This window comes from Panthera tigris, chromosome C2 (genome assembly GCF_018350195.1).
Source record: "Panthera tigris isolate Pti1 chromosome C2, P.tigris_Pti1_mat1.1, whole genome shotgun sequence".
Lineage (NCBI taxonomy): Eukaryota > Metazoa > Chordata > Mammalia > Carnivora > Felidae > Panthera > Panthera tigris.
Window position 1 is genome coordinate 11,742,143 of NC_056668.1, and position 19,601 is coordinate 11,761,743.

At 47.6% G+C, this 19,601-nt stretch overlaps 1 protein-coding gene and 1 long non-coding RNA gene across 2 annotated transcripts in view; one reads left to right on the top strand and one right to left on the bottom strand.

Annotated features, from left to right (window-relative positions):
• IFNGR2 (interferon gamma receptor 2) overlaps positions 1-19,601 on the bottom strand; it is a 28,504-nt gene that overhangs the window by 1,299 nt on the left and 7,604 nt on the right. The window contains exons 2-6 of the mRNA XM_042998632.1: positions 18,672-18,804; positions 11,294-11,499; positions 6,366-6,511; positions 2,374-2,533; positions 1,824-1,981 (exon numbers count right to left, since the gene is read on the bottom strand). Coding sequence (XP_042854566.1) covers positions 1,824-1,981; positions 2,374-2,533; positions 6,366-6,511; positions 11,294-11,499; positions 18,672-18,804 — 803 coding nt within the window. The remainder of the gene's footprint in view (positions 1-1,823; positions 1,982-2,373; positions 2,534-6,365; positions 6,512-11,293; positions 11,500-18,671; positions 18,805-19,601) is intronic.
• On the top strand, positions 309-2,181 carry LOC122241968. Its single transcript, XR_006222078.1, has 2 exons — positions 309-717; positions 1,893-2,181. It is a non-coding gene; the product is annotated as an uncharacterized LOC122241968 (long non-coding RNA).

The following is a 19,601-nucleotide window of genomic DNA, read 5'->3' on the forward strand; positions in this document are numbered from 1 at the left end:
GTGAGACCCCCCCCCCGCCAAATATAAGTGAAACCTGGCTCGTTCTTCTCGTGGAACGTCAGTGCCCTTTGACAGAGGTTTTTCACACTTTCCCAGGAAAGTAAACTGAAAGCCTCTCTGTTTGGGATCCACGCCCCAAAGGGACAACTTCACACGGGGTGGTGCTGTTTGCTCGGCTGCGAGAGACCCACGAATGCAGGGAAGATTCCGAGGCCCACTGAGAGCTGTTATTTTGTGAAACTATTAACCAGAGGAAAACGCTGGGTGTGTGTGTGTGGGGGGGGGTGTGGGTGTTATAACAACACTCAAGATGAGTTCTGCCCTCTTGACAAATCTTTAAGTGTATAATACGGTACTAATTACAGGCAGGATGATGTACAGATCTCCAGAACTCACTTGCCTGACTGGAACTCTGCACACCGAACAGTGACTCCCTGTGCCCACCACCCCCCCCACCCCCAGCCCCTGGCAACCACCGTTCTATTCCAGCTTCTATGAGGTGGAGTATTCTAGATGCCTCAAGTAAGTGGAATCATGCAACATCTGTATGGAGGGTCTCGTAGGGAACATAACATGTAGTTCGTACCATGTCTGTGTACTTTAAATACCTCGTGACAGATGAAGGCCAACAAGGGACTACAGCTCCTTCTAGAAGCCCTGCTGTTTCTCTACACACTTGGACCTTATCTGATACCTATTCCTTCTAGATGTGACACAGTAAGCTTCTGTTTCCAGTACCTTGACCCCACGTTTCCTACGAAGAAACCTCCAGAAGCAAATATCTTTCAATAGTCTTCCATCAGCTTGCTGCTGCCCCTAAGCACGTCCCCCTAGTGTTCTTGGAGGGCTCGGCCCCCTTGTGGAGCCCCGGAGGTGGGGGTGGGTGGTCGGACTGTGCATGAAATCGGCCTCTCACGAGAACCAGTCCGCTCTTCTTCCTCAGGCCTTTCAAAACACTAGTAACATCCAGTGAGCTCTTGGTGCGCCAAGTTCTGTCTGCACAGCCCCGGGTGCTTTTTCTCTAGACTCCTCCCAAGTGCACACATCTGCCCCACAGCCTGCGCTCTCGATCCCTGTCTTCACTGCCTCTCTACCCTCTTCCAGGCCTCTTGGGGGCTTCCTCCAAAAGGCACAGGTCTGATGTGCTGCTACAGGCCACCCTTGGCCACGCTGGGCCAGACCACCTTTGCCACCAACCTCATGCCATTAAAAAAAAAAAAAAATGGTTTTAAATTGTGGTAAAATACATGTCACATAGGATTTACATCTTAGCTATTTTTTTATGTATACAGCTCACTGGTATAAAATACATTCACCCTGTTGTACAACCCTCACCACTTGTTTTTACTTTGCGAAACGAAAACTCTGCACCTATTAAACTCTAACTCCCCACTTTCCCCTCCCCACCCAGACCCTGGCCACCACCACTCTACTTTCAGTCTCCCTCTAAGTACCTCATGTTAAGTGGAATCAAACAGTGTTGGTCTTTTCTGTGACCGGTCTATTTCACCTGGCGTACCATCGTCAGGGTTCACCCACGTTGCAGCATGCGGCAGAATCGCCTCCCTGTTTACGGCTGCATAATATTCCATTGGATGGACGTACCACATTTCGTTTATCTGCTCCTCCACCGACGGGAGCTTAGGTTGCCTCCCCCGTTTGGCTGTGGTGAATCATGCCGGGAACGTGGGCGTGCAAAGAACCCTGCACCACTTTTAATTCAAACCTCCGTGCCCGTGGCTTTGTCCGCCGCTGACCTCTTACGTGTTACCAGGGGGCCGCGGAGTGCCGACATGTCACCCACTGGATGTGTGCGCACGTACCTCTTCTATTTGTAACGGGATGCTCGGTGGAGAGTGAAACCAGTATTTCACCAGGCCTCTGTATTTCAGGACCAGGAAGAAACAGGCCCCCGCCAGCATCGACAGGAACAGAAAGAGTCCCACAGCAATCACGATGATTTGCTGGAGTTTTGTGGCGGCTAAAAAGATGACGCGGAAGTAAACAAGAGGCCCGTCCCACCCGTGGTACAAACGTCGGTAATTTCTCACCTGCCAACCGCTTAGAGACAGGTCGTTTCCTGGTAGAATCGGGCCGACGCTGCCCCTCCCCCGCCCAGCCTCACATGCTTAGATGACTAGCTAGGAAAGGCAATCCTAAAATAAAGCAGCGTTAGCCGTCTGGTGCTGTTATTACGGTAGATCTCAGCATGAACCTGTGTTGCCTACACTTTCGGGTTCGCGTCTTGCCCCTTCTCTCCGGGTCTCCCCACCCCTACCACCCTTGACCCTTGGCCTAACAAGCCACCCCCGGTTTCACTCCTTGGGGAGTATTCTTTGCCCAGGTCAGAAAGGACCTAAGAAGGTATGTTACCATCCATCGCTGTTTTGTAGCAAGATACGTTGCTTAAGTGTCCGGGTCTAGAGATGTTTCCTTTTTCACAAACCAGTTGCGCTTTGATTTGTAAACAGTATTCTCTTAAGGGTTTCAAGTCATTCAACACGATGGAGGTGCTCCTGAAAGGGCCTTTAACCTATGTCAAAAACACCAAGAAGCACGTATGTAAATGACCCAAACAGATGCAGCGGGAGCACTTCTAGCTTTTCCAATGTTCCCCCAAATTCACAGCGAACACAATAACCAAAGAATAAAGAGATCCTGTTTTGTTTTGTTAATTTTTTTTAAGGTTTATTTTGAGAGAGAGCATGCGCAGGGGAGGGGCAGAGAGAGAGAGAGAGAGAGAGAGAGAGAATCCCAAGCAGGCTCCGCACGGTCAGTGCACAGCCCAGTGCAGGGCTTGAACTCATGAACCTTGAGATCATGACCTGAGCCAAAACTACGAGTCTGATGCTTAACTGACGGAGCCACCCACGCACCCCAAGAGATTCTGTTTTTAAAGAGTCACTGGCTTGCAGGCGACAAACTTTATATGTGAAAACCGGTCAGCTGTGTGAAGGAAGATGCTGGTGGCTTCAGAGCTGTGTTTCTGGCTCTCAGGCCTCGGAGGGGGCCCACTATAACAACGCAGGGTCGGCCACTGGAATTTAGCAAATCCCAATTTCTGGGATGAAATTTTCTCCTTTAAAGCTGCTTAAATGGGGGGCACCTGGGTGGTTCCATCAGGTGAGCTTCTGATCGACTTCGGCTCAGGTCATGATTTCAGGGTCATTGGATCGAGCTCCAAGTTGGGCTCTGCACGGGGTATACAGCCTGCTTTCTGCCTCTCTCTCTGCCCCCCACCTTTTTCTCTTTCTCTCTAAAATAGAATAGAATAGAATAGAATAGAATAGAATAAAATAAAATAAAATAAAATAGAATAGAATAAAATAAAATAAAATTGCTTAAATGCCCAGTGTGTTTACTCATGTAATCAGGAACCGGCGGGATCCCAGATTCTTGAGGATTCTGTCTCCTCCCCACATCCCTACTACTGCCTTCCTCGGGCCTCGCTAACTCCCCACCTGGGTCCCTCTAGTCAGTGGCTTCTCACTCTCCTCCTGGACAAAGTTGACATTGTTCCACAGGGAAACAAGGAAAAGATATATAATGGCAATATAGGATTTCTTTAAAAAAAAAATTTTTTTTTAATATTTATTTATTTTTGAGAGAGAGAGTGTGAGCAGGGGAGGGGCAGAGAGAGAGAGAGAGACACAGAATCTGAAGAAGGCTCCAGGCTCTGAGCTGTCAGCACAGAGCCAGATGTGGGGCTTGAACTCACGAGCTGTGCAATCATGACCTGAGCTGAAGTCAGACGCTTAACCGACTGAGCCACCCAGGCTCCCCAAGGACTTCTTATAAGGGACTGCTTTCCTACTTTGAGATATAGTAGAAAACACTATAGCCATTTGAAATGGTGGTATTACACACGTTCAGTGCCGTGTAGATGAGGCCTGCTGTAGTACTGACTGAAGAAAGGCAATTATTCAATAGTGTATAGAAAATCTTATTTTGAAAAATATAGTCATCACATTACTTATGAACTGTAGGATCATAGATGATTTCTTTTTTTCTTCTGTTTAATGGTGATAGACTGCCAGGGCAGAGGAGAAAAATTTTCACTCATGATGTGACATAGAGCAATTTTAAGGACGAACTTCTTTTTGGGATTATTTCAGCTGCCAGTTGGCATTTCTAAAATTTAGAATCACAGACGACAGAGACCGAGACTGCTGTGCTTGGGAGGCCTGCCTGCAAGGGTAACTAACTATCTCTGGCATCTGGGAACTTGAAATCTGGGAGTGTCCCCGCCATTCGCTAACATTAGCAGCTTATCGTACCTACAATGTTTTTTATGCTGAACACCTGCTCTCCTTCTAGGAGTCTGTAATTTTGATATGTGCTAGAGAGAAGAGGCCTATATAGCCAATAAAAGCCCTGGGCACTGAGCCTCTGATAAGATTCTCTACTAGACTGCATTACACATGTTGCCATAGCTTGTCATTGGAGTAATTGTGTCCTGGGTGGGTCTTTCGGGAGGGGAATTCTTGGAAGCTTGTGTCTGGAATCCTCTGGACTTTGGCCCATGTACCTCTCCCTTTTGCTGATTTTGCTTTGTGTCCTGTTGTAATATGCCATAGCCATGAATACAACTATATGCCAAGTCCCATGGGTCCTTCAAGCAAATCTAGGTGCTGGTCAGAATTATTTGAACCCTAGAATCTTTTGTTCACAGAAGGTCAAAGTATAGCTGCTCCAGTTGATAAGGGAACAGGGAAATCCCTTCTGGAATCTTCCAGGCCTTCTCTATTCCAGTTGATCAGACTTTGACCTCTGATTTGGGGAAATGATTATTTCCTCTTCTCCCACATGATAAGAGTCTACTCGTCAGTGGGTTTTGCCTTCCTCCATGTTTCTAGACTCCCCATAAAGAAATGAGGAGAAAGCAATAATTTGTAAACTACGTCAGATAATAACTGCAGAGCATGGGCCCTGGGGCCAGAACGTCTCTGCACTGATGTGCTAGCTACCAGCTGCTGACCTGGAGCGAGTTACTTAACCACTTGGTTGCCTTCTCTGTGACACAGCTTGGTACGGAGATTAAATGAGATGACATAGCTAAAATGTCTGGCCCAGTGCCCAACACAAAGAAAGCCCTTGATAAACACAAGCTCTTATCATAAAACACTATAATTGAGGCGCCCGGGTGGCTCAGTCGGCTGAGCGTCCGGCCTCGGCTCAGGTCATGATCTCACGGTTTGTGGGTTCGAGCCCCATGTCGGGCTCTGTGCCGACAGCTCCGAGCCTGGAGCCTGCTTCGGATTCTGCGTCTCCTTCTCTCTCTGTCCCTCCCTCATTCGTGCGTGCTCTCTCTCTCTCTCACTCTCACTCTCTCAAAATTACATTTTAAAAATAAATAAGTAAAACGCTATAATTGTTTCACAATATGTAAGTCATTATGCTGCTTAAACTTACACAGTTATGGGTGTCAATTATACCCCAATAAAACTGGAAAACAAAGCAAAGTGATAATGCTGAATTTAGGAAACCATGAAGTCTACCCAGATAATAAAACCTCATGATATGCAGCTTGGATAGCCAGGCACTGCCGACGAGCTAAGGCCATCGTGTTTCTTCGTACCATGGAGGGCTGACCAGGCTGTGCTGGTCCGACCCACCTTTGTCAGGTGCACTGCCTGCCACGGCCCCTCCTCACGCGGCCTGCATTTCTGACAGACCCTGGCAACTTGCAGGTCTCCAGACCCCAAGCCTTCTCACACCCTCCATCGTTCTCCCTAGAACTCTCCCTCTCCTCCCAGAAGACTTTTCACCTGGTCACATATGTCGCCTTTGCAAATCATTCAAACCGGAGGACTTTATACGACCTTGCAGACTGTAGTGAATTCCTTGTCGGAGAAACAGGCCCTCTAGAACCTTCTCTGAGCTTTACGGTGCCACAAAGCACCGTGAGCGCCCCAGACAACAGGAACAGCATGCTGTCAGGAAGAGAGGGGCCCTTCAGATCCACCTGGTAGAAGGGAAGCCTCGCACGGGTGGCAGAAGCCACGCGTCTAGAGGAGAAGGATTAAAGCTGGTTCAGGGCTCAGACTCGAAGGCAATGCTGGGACGCTCTGCCCCCCTTGTCCATTTATTATTATTATTTTTTATCACAGAGAGGGAGAGTGCGTGCATGAACAGGGGCGAGGGGCAGAGTGAAAGAGAGAGAATTTCAAGCAGGCTCCACGCTCCAACGCAGGTCTCGAGCCCACGGCCCCGGGATCATGACCTGAGCCGAAATCAAGAGACGCTCAAACGACTGAGCCACCCAGGCGCCCCCCTCCCCATCCATTCTAAAGTCTACTTTCTTTCGCTGTATCAGGAAGTCCAAAGGAAAGAAAATTAAAAACAAGGTATAAAAATGCTCTTGCCTGTTGGATTCCTGCCTTTTCCCAGTAATGGACATAATACAAAAAAGTGGCCGAGAAGGCACGGACGTCAAAGGGAGAGGAGAGCCTGATGATAAGGGAGCCTTCTCCTGGCGTCACCCAAATGTTTTCGGGAGGCCCGACGGTAACTGAAATAGAATGACAAACAAAGGCAAAAAAATATACGTAAACATATACACATACATGCATATATATGTATGTTTTATAAATCACACAATATATGATTTTAGGGGCGCCTGGGTGGCTCAGTCAGTTGAGCGTCCGACTTTGGCTCAGGTCATGATCTCACGGTTGACATGTTCGAGTCCCGAGTCTGGCTCTGTGCTGGCAGCTCGGAGCCTGGAGCCTGCTTCGGTTTCCGTGTTTCCCTCTCTCTCTCTGCCCCTCCCCTGCTTGTGCTCTGTGTCTCTCTCGTCTCAAAAATAAAGAAACATTAAAAAAAATTAAAAATACATAATTGTGTATATATATATATATATATATATATATATATATATATAGTGTGTAAACACACACATACGTGTATTTATAAATGCAATGAGATCGCATCCAGGCACATAAGACTACCAGAGACTGCTCTGGGCTTTACTTGGACGGCTACGGGGTAGGAAGCCCAGCAGGGCCACAGGGTAGCACCGGGGGCTTCCTGTCTTCAGTGGAGGGAGGGGTCCTTTGCAGCCATCTACCTGGAGGCCCAGAGCCGGTGTCTTTGGTCCCCCCAAGGACACAGCTTCCGTGCAAAGAGAGACCCGCGACAGGCAAGTACAGGAACCTCCTGGGTTAAGCCCCAAGAGCCAGTATCTCTTACAGTAGCTCTGCAGGGAGAGTTTCCAGAGTCCCCACAAGGGACACGCGCAGTTACAAACATCGCTGCACTCGGCCCCAGACATGGCTTCCTAAGAGGTATTGGGGACGGTCCCCAGGGAGATGCAGTTTATCGGTCAGGGCTCATGTTGACATAGGTGATGCCAAGGAACACGGCCGACATGCCACCTTTCTCCACTTTCCAGAGAAGCCGCTGGAAGGTTACCCAAAGGTCAGATTTTCACGCAGAGGAGGAAGGGGTTTTGTTAGTCCTTATCTACTACCTACCTACTTCGTATATGTACTTAATACACATTTTTACAGTTTCTTTACAAATGAACAAGAGTGCCATTTCCAAACCTTTGAATGCAGGTCCCTTCGCTTATTGTAACACTATGTTCAAATATAGTTAACAGGGAGGGGCGCCTGGGTGGCTCAGTGGGTTGAGCGTCCAACTTCGTGTCAGGACGTGATCTCGCGGTTTGTGAGTTCGAGCCCCGTGTGGGGCTCTGTGCCGACAGCTCAGAGCCCGGAGCCTCTTCTGATTCCGTGTCTCCCTCTGTCTCTGCCCCTCCCCTGCTCACACTGTCTCTCTCAAAAACAAATAAATGTTAAAAAACATTTAAAAGATATATAGTAACAGGGAACCAGTGTAGCAGAGAACTAGTACCATAGTAAGTCTACTTGTTACAGCTTTGCTTTTAGTTCCCAGGACGGTGGAGGACTATGACTCACCAAGTGCCATGCATTAAAAGTTACAACGTTTCTCAAGTAGGCACTTAAAGCATGTAATTAACCAGAGAAACTCGGATCAAAGTAGAAGTTGGGCTGCATGAATTCTTTTTTTTTAGTTTTTGTTTTTTTTTTTAATGTTTATTCATTTTTGAGAGACAGAGAGAGACAGAGCACGAGTCGGGGAGGAGCAGAGAGAGAGGGAGACCCAGAATCCGAAGCAGGCTCCAGGCTCCGAGCGGTCAGCACAGAGCCTGACGTGGGGCTCGAGCTCATGGACTGTGAGATCATGACCCGAGCTGAAGTCGGAGGCTTAACCGATGGAGCCACCCAGGCGCCCCAAGGCCGCGTGAGTTCTTAAGAGGCCTGTTTCCACACACACCGTTTATACCTGCAGACGATCGATCGTGTCACTGTGTACAGTACTGTGCTCCTCACAGTGGGGGAGGATTTCTCTTCTGCTTCTGTGCTCTTCCCTGGGCTCTCCCAGGTTGGTGAGGCTTAGGCACCTGGTTTAGCTGCCCTTCTCTGTGCAAAAGTAACTGGTCCCTGCAGGGTTTGCACCCAGGCCCTCTGACCTCAGAGGGTGGAGATCAAGGTCCACAGACGCTCACAGACGCTGGCATTTACTCCGTCAAGCTTCCCTGTCGCAGCCAAGCGGCTGGAGCACGAGAGACACTGACCTGCAGGCCCCGGCCGCCTGCTGCACGCCTCTCACCTCCGTGGGGCGTGTATTCTCTAGACTCTTCTGTGACTCACACATGGGAAGTGGGCCTGGAAGCAAGGGCGCCAGTCGCGACCAGTCACGTAATCCGCTGGAAGGTCAGCGCTGAGAGACGTACCCTTCTGAGAGTCCTGGGTCTGGAATCTGGCACCAACCTGAGACACCTGTCTCTTGAGGGGGACACAATCTGCCTCGTCTCGGCACATGGAAGGAAGTCTGTTATCCGTGGGTAACTGTGGATACAACTTCCATGCGCTAAGTTCTGACTGTAAACCAGGCCACGTGGACTTCACATGTGTCCCCACAGATCCGTGTGGCCAAGCACAGAAGGCGGTTCCCAGAGGGGGAAACGGAAGCCTGGGGGTGACTGTCCTCGCCCAGAGTCGCAGCGAGTAAGCGGTAGAGCCGCCATCTGAACCTAGGTCTGCGTGATGCTACAGCCTCTGCCCCCTGCCGCCGCCGCCAGCTCCTCTTCCCCCGCCAAACGCTTGGGAAAGCATCTTCCTGTTGGTTCTCTATCCCCAGAGCACGAGTGCTGGACACAGCGATGGGGCCCCTAGGACCCAACTGCCTTGGTCTTTATCAGCGACGGGCAGAGGATGACAACCCAGCTGGTAATCACCTGGGGGCACTGCTCCCCAGCTCAGTCTCGAAGGACAGAGAGCAGAGATGGACCAAAGACTTTCGGGATGGGGCTTGCTTCTAGTCCCATTCCTCTCCTGGGTGTGCCCAGTAACCACCACTTTCCCTCCCTCCCTCCCTCCCTCCCTTTCCTTCCTTTTCCCCTTTCCTGTCCTTTCTTTTCCTTTCCTCTCCTCTCCTTTCTTTTTTTCCTTTCCTTTCCTTTCCTTTCCTTTCCTTTCCTTTCCTTTCCTTTCCTCTCCTCTCCTTTCTTTTCCCCTTTCCTTTCCTCTTTCTTTCCCCCTTTCCCTTCCTTTCCTCTCCTTTCCTCTCTTTCCCTTTCCTTTCCTCTCCTTTCCTCTCCTCTCTTTCCTTTTCCCCTTTCCTTTCCTCTCCTCTCCTTTCTTTTTCCCTTTCCTTTCTTCTCCTCTCCTCTCTTCTCTTTCCCTTTCCTTTGCTTTCCTTTGCTTTCCTTTCCTTTCCTGTCCTTTCCTCTCCTCTCCTTTCTTTTCCCCTTTCCTTTCCTTTCCTTTCCTTTCCTTTCCTTTCCTTTCCTCTCCTCTCCTCTCCTTTCTTTTCCCCTTTCCTTTCCTTTCCTCTCCTCTCCTCTTTCTTTTCCCCTTTCCTTTCCTCTCCTTTCCTTTCCTCTCCTCTCCTTTCCTTTCCTTTCCTTTCCTTTCCTTTCCTTTCCTTTCCTCTCCTCTCCTCTCCTTTCTTTTCCCCTTTCCTTTCCTCTCCTCTCCTTTCTTTTCCCCTTTCCTTTCCTTTCCTTTCCTTCCTTTCTTCTTTTAAATTAATTCCCACTTAGGTGACATTTCACAGCTCAAATGTGTGCTGGTTCTCTACTCAAGGACAAATAACTTGTCCACAGTAGACGATCAGCTGCCAGGGATCACACTGTCTTCTTTTTCCGTCCCTGCATCATCTAGCACAAACGGTTGACTTTTTTTTCTTAGCTTCCTATCTCAGAACATTTCAAACATGTAGAAAGTAAGGCGAAGCTCACAACAAAAACTCATGTACTCATTACCCAGCTTTGATCAACTGTCAAGTCACGGCCAATTTTGTTGCCCGCGTGCCCATCCACCTTGCCCTTAGCCTCCTACTCTCTGGGTTGTTGTGAACGAATCTCAAACATCACATCATTTCATGTGTAAATACTCCAGTATGTGTCTTTAAAAGAAAAGACACCGCCCCCACCTTTAAAAACATAAAATACCATTATAATACCTAAGATAAATTAACAATAATTGCTTATGCAGATCATCAAATAGCTAGACGGTGACATTTCCTCACTGGTCTTATACGTGTTTAGTTTGTTTGAATCAGGATTCCACACTTTATGTCTGCATAAACCATAAACACCGAAGAAACACGGGGCACAGCTGACCATGTGAAAAATGAATCACGGAAGGAGCAAATGTACAAATTACTCTCTGTCATTTCTTATGCCCCCTTCCAATTTCTGGAAGCACGTTTGTTCAATCATTCAACCAAGCTTTCCTGAATATCCACTATGTGCCAGGCACTGTTCAAGGCTGAATTAAAGTCTTTTTTGAACATAAAGGAAGTTGTGCCAGAAGAGTTAAGAGTGATCAGTGAAGCCAACTATCCAGCCCAGAGGTCAGCAAGCTTTTTCAGTAAAGTGCCAGCGTAAATTTAGGCTTTGCAGGCCAGATAATCTCCGTTGCAACTATTCAACTCTACTGCTGTACCTTGAAGGCATCCGCAGGCCATACGTTATTAAAAGATGGTGAAACTGTTCCAATAAAATTTACAACCACAAGCTGGTGGGCTGGACGTGGCCTACGGGCTGTAGTTTGCCAGCCCCTGGTTTGGTAAATCACACTCCTCTAGCATCGGCCTCCACGGTCAGTACTTGGACTTGACCATCATGAATCCACCTGTTTGCTGGCTATGTGGGGTGAGAAGCAAGACTGAGGTGCACGGGGCCAAAACTGTTCAGGGAGGACGAAAGTGAAGAAAGCCTGGAAGTGATAAAGGACGTTTCACAGCCAAGTTCTCTTACCATTCCTACAGTACTGGAAAGAAGGCACTGTCAGCCACGGAGAGACCAGCTCGTCTACCTTCGCTCGAACACGTAAAAAGGTGTCGAATTCCGGTCGCAGAAAGACTGAGTTGCCTTTTGGGGTGAAGTCACACTCTGTTGTGGTGATGTTCATACACTTTACCTCCACCTTGTCACTGAGGTCATACCACGTACTGCTACTACGGCTGCAAAGGAAAAGAGGATTTCACTTCACAGAATTCGCTCTTCTACGACAGTCTCGCCAGAGCTGACTTTTAAAAAGGAGCTTTACTGAGATACAATTCCCATAGCATATAATTCACCCATTCAAAGTGTACAACTCAGGGGCGCCTGGCTGGTTCGGTCGGTTGAGCATCCGACTGCAGCTCAGGTCATGATCTCGAGGTTCGTGGGTTCGAGCCCCGCGTCGGGCTCTGGGCTGACAGCTCAGAGCCTGGGGCCTGCTTCAGATTCTGTGTCTCCCTCTTTCTCTGCCCCTCCCCTGCTCATGCTCTGTTTCTCGCTCTCAAAAATAAAATGAAATAAAATAAAATAAAATAAAATAAAATACACTAAAAAAAAAAAAAACCCAAAGTGTACAACTCAATGGCTTTTAGTAGATTCACAGGGCTGTGCAGCCAGCACCACCATCAAGTTTAGAACATTTTTATTATCCTCGAAGGAAACCCCGTGCTTACTAGCACTCACTCCCAACTCTGCCCTAATCCCCCAAGCTCTAGGCAACCATTAATCATCTACTTTTAGTTTCAATGGGTTTGCCTACTCTGGACATTTCATATAAATGGGATCATAAGCTGCATGGTCTTTTCTGATCGGCTCCTCAAACACAGCATATTTTCAGGCGTGATGCACGTTATAGCATGTATCAGGACTTCATCCTTTCTCTTTTTTGAAATAATTTTTAAAAACTATTTATTTCTTTATTTTGAGAGACAGACAGAGAGAGAGAAGGGCAGAGAGAGAAAATCCTAAGCAGGGTCCACACCATCAGCGCAGAGCCCTGACCCAGGGCTCAAACTCACGAACGGTAAGATGATGACCTGAGCCATAATCAAGGGTCTGACGCTTAACCGACTGAGCTACCCAGGCGCCCCGGTACTTGATCCCTTCTTGCGGCTGAATAATCATCGTATGGATACAGCACGTTTTGTTTATCCCTTCATCTGTTTATGGATATGTCGGTTGTTCCCACTTTTGGCTGTTGTGAATAATGCTAAGAAATATTCACTTGCAAGTTTCCACGTGAATGTAACTTTTCAATTCTCTGGGGTAAGTACCTAGGAGTGGAATTGATGGGTCATATGGCAACTCAATTGTTAACCACCTTTCAAACCAGCCGCACCATTTTACATTCCCCCCTGCAACGTACAAGGGCTCCAATTTCTCCATATCCTCCCCAACACCTGTTATGCCTTTTTTATTATGGCCATCCTAGTAGGTGTGCTGTGGTATATCTCTGTGGTTTTAATTTGCATTTCCCTGATGAATAATGATGTTGGGCATCTTTTTATGTATTTATTGGCCATTTGTACATCTTCTTTGGAGAACTGTCGACTCAGATCCTTCCTCTCTATTTTAATTGGGTTGCCTTTTAATTGTTGAGTTGTAAGAGTTCTTTATTCTGGATACAAGTCCCTTATCAGATATAGGGTTTGCAAATATTTTCCCCGTTCACTCCTACAACTTATATTAACTCTTCAAACTTAGCCTCTATAGGCAATACCTTAGGAAAGATACTGCGTTCATACAAACCCCACTCATACTTCCCCCTAGTGTGGGGCTCATTTACCTCATAGCTGCCCATTTAAAGAGAATCTGCCTCACCCATATGAAAACACTGTCAAATACAAGGCCATATATTCTTAATATATATATACATATACATATTTATACATGTATACACAAATATACATATACATATGTATATTTTTAATGTTTATTTCTGAGAGAGACAGAGTGTGAGTGCAGGAGGGGCAGACAGAGGGAGACACAGAATCCGAAGCAGGCTCCAGGCTCTGAGCTGTCAGCACAGATCCCAACGTGGGGCTCGAACTCATGAACCACGAGGTCATGACCTGAGTTGAAGTCATACGCTTAACTCACTGAGCCATCCAGGTGCCCCATAAGGCCATATATTCTTGGGGCGCCTGGGTGGCTCAGTCGGTTAAGCATCCAACTCTTGATTTCAGCTCAGGTCAAGGTCTCACAGTTTGTGAATTCGAGCCCCACATCGGGCTCTGCACTGACGGTGGAGAGCCTGCTTGGGACTCTCTCTCCCCCTCTCTCTCTGCCTTTCCCCCACTCGCTCGGTCTCTCTCTCAAAATAAATAAATAAATTTAAAAAAAAAAAAAAAAGGAAAACGCTGCCAAATACAAGGCCATATACTCTTGTAAATGACAACGCATTCCCCAGAGCCCCAGTGCCACACCCCCACATGGGACTCTACTCTCCAGCTCTGACCTCTGACCTCAGGAGACAGACCTGAGAAAAACCAGGTAGGTGGCTGCCAGAAGCCTCAACGCGGGGAGCAGCCAGTGTCCCCTGTAAAGACAGGCTATACCCCCACCCCACGCAACAACTCCGGCCTGAAAGCAAGGCCGGGGGGGACAGAAGAGATGAGGCTGGGGATTGCTGTCGGCGGCTTTCGCACACCACACGTGCTTCTAAGTTTTCCTCTAATCCTGACTGGAGGCTCTTCTGTCAAAGTGGCAAGTGGCAAGATGAAGGCCGCTTCAAGGTGCATGCCAGGGTTTCCACGGAAGATGCCTGCCCTACTCACATGACCACCGAGCCCTGGACCCCCAGGCCCTGGTGGGGAGGGAGATCCCAAAGCACAGGCTACCTGCCCCCCCTTCGATTGGGAGTGAGCTTCCCAAGGGGTAAGTGATCTCAGAACGGGTAAATTGTGCAGATACTTCTAGCTGCTGTAATCTTCTCCCGGCAGAGCCCAGCTGCTGAACTTGGGCAAAAGGCGCCCCACATTTCAAAGGCTCATTTCCCGATTTACCGGGGAATGGCCCACCCATGTCCCCCATCCTTGCCTCTCCTCCAAAGCTGGCCCTTTCTCAGAACTGCTTTTGAAAAATGTCTCTCCACCAAGGGGCTTTAAGGGGAAGAAACCATCCAAATTGAAACAGCAGCTGACGCAGGAAGACCAGCAGCTTTCGGGGTGGGGGAAGGAAGAGTGGAAAAGGAAGCTGCATTCCGCATGCTGTCTTTGCAAAGGGTGAAAACAAAGGGCGCTTAGATGAACACAGCCTCGAGAGCATGGCCCCTTCGGAGCCAGTCTCCGGCCTCTGGTCCTGGGCTCTTAATGCTCAATCAGCCGTCTGAGCCTCGCCCAGAAAGTCACGCTGGCTCCCCCTCACCATGCATCCATTATGGACTGCCTCTGTCCCTGAATTTAGCTCCTTTTGAAAGCAGCCCTCACCACAAGCGGGGACACAGCATAGTGGTTAAATACTTGGACTCTGGAGCCAGGTTACCTGGGTTGAAATCCCAGTCATTGTGCTTCTCTTGGTCCCCTCATCTATAAAATGGGGATAAATTACGGTGTCTGTCTCCCCGACCTGTCATGAAGGTTGAACCAGCGGGCATCAGTAAAGTGTCTGTGCCGGGACCTGTGGAACCAGCGGGCATCAGTAAAGTGTCTGTGCCGGGACCTGTTGAGCCAGTGGGCATCAGTAACGTGTCTGTGCTGGCATCTATGGAACCAGCGGGCATGGGTAAAGTGTCTGTGCCAGCACCTGTTGAACCAGCGGGCATCGGTAAAGTGTCTGTGCCGGGACCTGGTGCACAGGAAACACCACGTAAATTATTTGTTAAACAGTTGGGCAGCTACATGCTCTACTGTTACAGCCGCTGTTAGATCACTTCCAAAAATGGTAAGTGTCCCCTTTGACCTTGCAGCTCCTCTGCTACAAATGTAAGAAAACAATCAGATGATTTATGTACGAGGGCACTACCTCCAGCAGCCTCCAACTCTCGACTGTCTACACTCGAGAGTGGGGAAGAGTGAAATACATCATGTGTGATACATCATATAATAAAACGAGCAGTAAAAATGTTTACACAGAGATAATTACATGAGAAAAAGTGCTCAGACATTTAAGTACGTTCAGTTGAAAAAAAAAAAGAAAGAAAAAAGGAAGCAGGACCCAAAGCACAACCCCAGTTTTGTTTCATTTTTACATATACACCAGCACATTTTCAAACCAAGTGCATGCATTTAGAAAAAAGTCTAGAGAGAAACACGCTAAAATGAGAACAACGATTATTCTTGGGCTGTAAAGCATTGGATGTTTTAATTTTATTCTTTCTACTTTTCCGAGTGTTCCAGCCTTTCTGTAGAGAATGTGTATTATTATTAAAATCAGGAAAAAAAAATGAAATAAAGAAATGCTTTCAGAAGACTGGGCTGGTCAGGTTAGGTATGCTTAAGTAAATCTCCCAATTTTTAAATGTTGGCACTGATGGAAAAAACAAAAATTAAATATTGCAGGTCAAACACAGCCTGTAGTCCACACTGTCTGCAACCCGTGGTTTAAACTTTAAATTTTCCCATAGTGCTCAGCGTAATTTTCACTTTCCTACTGTGGCTGTCAGAAAACAGAGGCACCGGGGCGCCTGGGTGGCTCAGTCAGTTAGTTGAGCGTCTGACTCTTGATTTCAGCTCAGGTCATGATCCCAGGGTCATGGAATGGAGCCCCGCGTCAGGCTCTGTGCTGAGTGTGAGGCCTGCTTGGGATTCTCTCATTCCCTCTCTCTCTCTCTCTCTCTGCCCCTCTCCCCTGCTCTCTCATTCCCTCGAAAGAAAGAAAGAAAGAAAGAAAGAAAGAAAGAAAGAAAGAAAACAGAGGCACCTTCGTTTATAACTAGAGTAATGCTTTACTATAGAGAAACAGCACGGAAAAGATTTAAATCCCACAAGCTTCAAAATGAAATATTTCATGTCACTTAAATGCCCCAAGCATGCATGTAGAAGTCTCTAAAAACAAAACAAGAGCAAAGGCCCTCCTCCATCACCAAATCTGCAACTGGAAAAGAAAACAAGATCAGCTTTGGTTTTAGTTTTTTGTTACCTTTCAACTTTTCCAAACAAGGGCACTTACATTCACCCCATCCTTTGTTTCTTTTACCCAAAGCAACCTCTATCCTGAAAAAAATCTCTCCCAAATGCTTTCCAAAAAGAAAAGAAAGTAAGCAAGTTAGCCTGGGATAGGAAACTGTCAAAGCCTTTAACAAATATTTCTAATACTTCCTGGCACTCTGTCAACCCACAGATGTACCTCCCCATTCAAGGCTAAGGAGTGCTAGTTAATAAATCAGCTGTGCCTTCCTGTTACTGAAACCTTGCTTACTGTTATTTTTAAATTTTTAATGTCTTCCTTTTTGAGAGGGAGAGACAGAGCACGAGCAGGGGAGGGGCAGAGAGAGAGGGAGACGCAGAATCTGAAGCAGGCTCCAGGCTCTGAGCTGTCAGCACAGAGCCCGACACGGGGCTCGAACTCACAAACCACAGTATCATGACCTGGCTTAATGCTGAGTAGGGCGGGCCTCACGGGCACAAGACCCGTGTGGTGGCACACAGCCCCACTCTTAAGAGGCGCCCAGTTTGATGCTTTCCTGTTGCCATCTTGAAATCCTCAATAATTTTGAACAAGGGCCCGCATCATTTTCATTTTGCACGGGGCCCCACCAATTATGTAGCTGGTCCTTATGGACCGGTCCACTTACCATAGATGATTGGTACTTACTTGAGGAATAGATAAATGTAATTCAGAGATAACCCCTAAACCCTGGCTTAGCATCTATTTTTATGAAGCAAATATTGTCACAATGGACATTCAAAGGTAAAAAAGAAGTCATCTGGAAAACCACTCCTCAGACAAATTAACTGCCAGTAATTTTTCCCAGTTCTTCACTTGTTCTTGACCACAAAAATATTCCAAATTTTACACAGTTGCAACTGTTACCAGATGACACACACTTATCCTTTTTTTTTTTTAATGTTGATTTATTTTTGAAAGAGAGAGATGGAGCATGAGCAGGGGAGGGACAGAGAGAGAGGAAGACACAGAATCTAAAGCAGGCTCCAGGCTCTGAGCCATCAGCACAGAGCCCGATGCAGGGCTCGAACTCACGAGCCGTGAGATCATGACCTGAGCCAAAATTGGACGCTAAACCAACTGAGCCACCCAGGCACCTCCAATGATCCTTTTTAATAGTTGCCTCATGTTTGACTTCAAGTTAGCAGGACACAATTTGACATTTTTCTGCTGATGGACACGAATATACGCCTTAACGTATATCTTCATGAATACAAGTGTTTTTTATTTCTTTTTCTGATGGAGGCTTGTATCACCTGTGCAGGGGAAAGTAATGAGGGCATTTCTGTGGCTCTACTTTGCTGTAAGGGGCTGTGTTAACTGATCCTCATCCAGTGCTGTATCCACAAACCACACTCTCACAAGCACTGAGCATTACCACATCTTTAAATTGGGTTTAACTGGTAATATAAAGTGACTTTGCCAACAATTTTAAGTCTTCACTTAACCTATGTAACAAGATAAACACATAACAATCGAGGATCTAATTTCTGCCTTTTTCTTCCCATGTGTGTTTATATTGCACATCAAGTGATGGCAAACTGAAAAAGCTTGCAAAACGGGTGAGAGAGGGAACAAGGGGCCAGAATACTGTGCAAAATGGAAAAATCCATTTAGAAATGGAGAATTAGGGCCACCTGGGTGGCTCAGTCAGCTAAGTGACTGGCTCAGGTCATGATCTCACAGTTTGTGAGTTCGAGTCCAGTATCGGGCTCTGTGTTGACAGCTCAGAGCCTGGAACCTGCTTCAGATTCTGTGTCTCCCTCTCTGCCCCTCCCCAGCATATGCATGCTCCCCCCCCCCACCCGCAAATAAACAAGCATTAAAAAAAAAGAAATGGAGAATTAGTAGTAATTAAGCGAATACATTCCTTAGCAGGCCACATTTGGCCCATAAAGTTCAATAAGCCAGATTCTCAAACTTGAAGAAGATGAAGGCTAAAAGCCACCTCCTGCCCTTTTAAGACAGGAAGCCCTCCCTGAGACCAATGAGAGAACAGAGTCCCACCCAACTAAGAAGCCATGTGGGCAGACAGCACAGTCTCTGACACTTGCGTTGTCTAAGCCCGTGGATTGGGGGTGGGAGGGTTGTTGTGCAAGCTCTGTCCTTGGAGACTTTAAAAGCACAGGAGAAATATCTGTTTCCAGTGGATTTGCTCGCAATGTTGCCACGAGGCAGGGACAAGGGTTCTGTAACGGCTCCCCCCCACAACTCCCAGGAAGGACACCCGCAGAAAGATCCGGCTTACTATTTATGCTGCACCTGGTAGACCACCGGCCTCGTGTCATTGCTCAGGGACACCGGCTCCCAACTCAGAACCTGCTCGGCATTGTGCAGGCGAACCTTCGGGTTTCGAGGAGCAGGCAGCTGGGAAAGAGAGTCTTGAAAGGGGCAGAGAACAAGAGAAGGGGGAAGAGGGGGAGAGAGAAAGGGAGAAAGATCGATTACAAAAATATTTAAGTGCACGTCATCAAACCATTCGTATGCAACTCCGTTTCTGTCCAAGTGCAGAAATGGTATTACGTGTCTCTCTAGGCATGTCCCCTCACCCCCACCTTTGACTAAATTTGGCATCATCAACACAGTCTGTGGAAAAAAAGAGGGGGTTGGGGCTGCCTTTCTGCCTGCAGACTCCAGTTTTTTTTTTAAATGTTTTTCTTTTCTCCAATTTATTTTTGAGAGAGAGAGAGAGACAGATTGCGTGCATGTGTGAGCTGGGGAGGGACAGAAGGAGTGGGGACAGTGGATCCAGAGCAGGCTCTGTGCTGACAGCCAAGAGCCTGACACGGGGCTCGAACTCACGAACCGTGAGATCATGACCTGAGCTAAAGTCAGATGCTCAACCGACTGAGCCACCCAGGCCTCCCCCCGGCAGACTCCGGTTCTCTCGAACAGGTCCTGGGTGCCGGGGTCTGGCTCAACTAGAATGCTTACTCTATCTTTAATACGTATGTGTGACTGGGCAGGTTAACTTGACAGTCTGGGCCCCACTTTCTTTTTTTCGGGAATAAGGGATAAATAACAGTGTAGTCCAGAAGTGAAGGCTGAATTGGGGGCCACGTGACGTGCATTAGCCCCAGACTTGCATTAGCAGCAGACGTGCATCAGGACCAAGGGTGCGTTTGGTAAACCTCCACAAACACATGCACACACTTACACACATCCACACGCACACGCC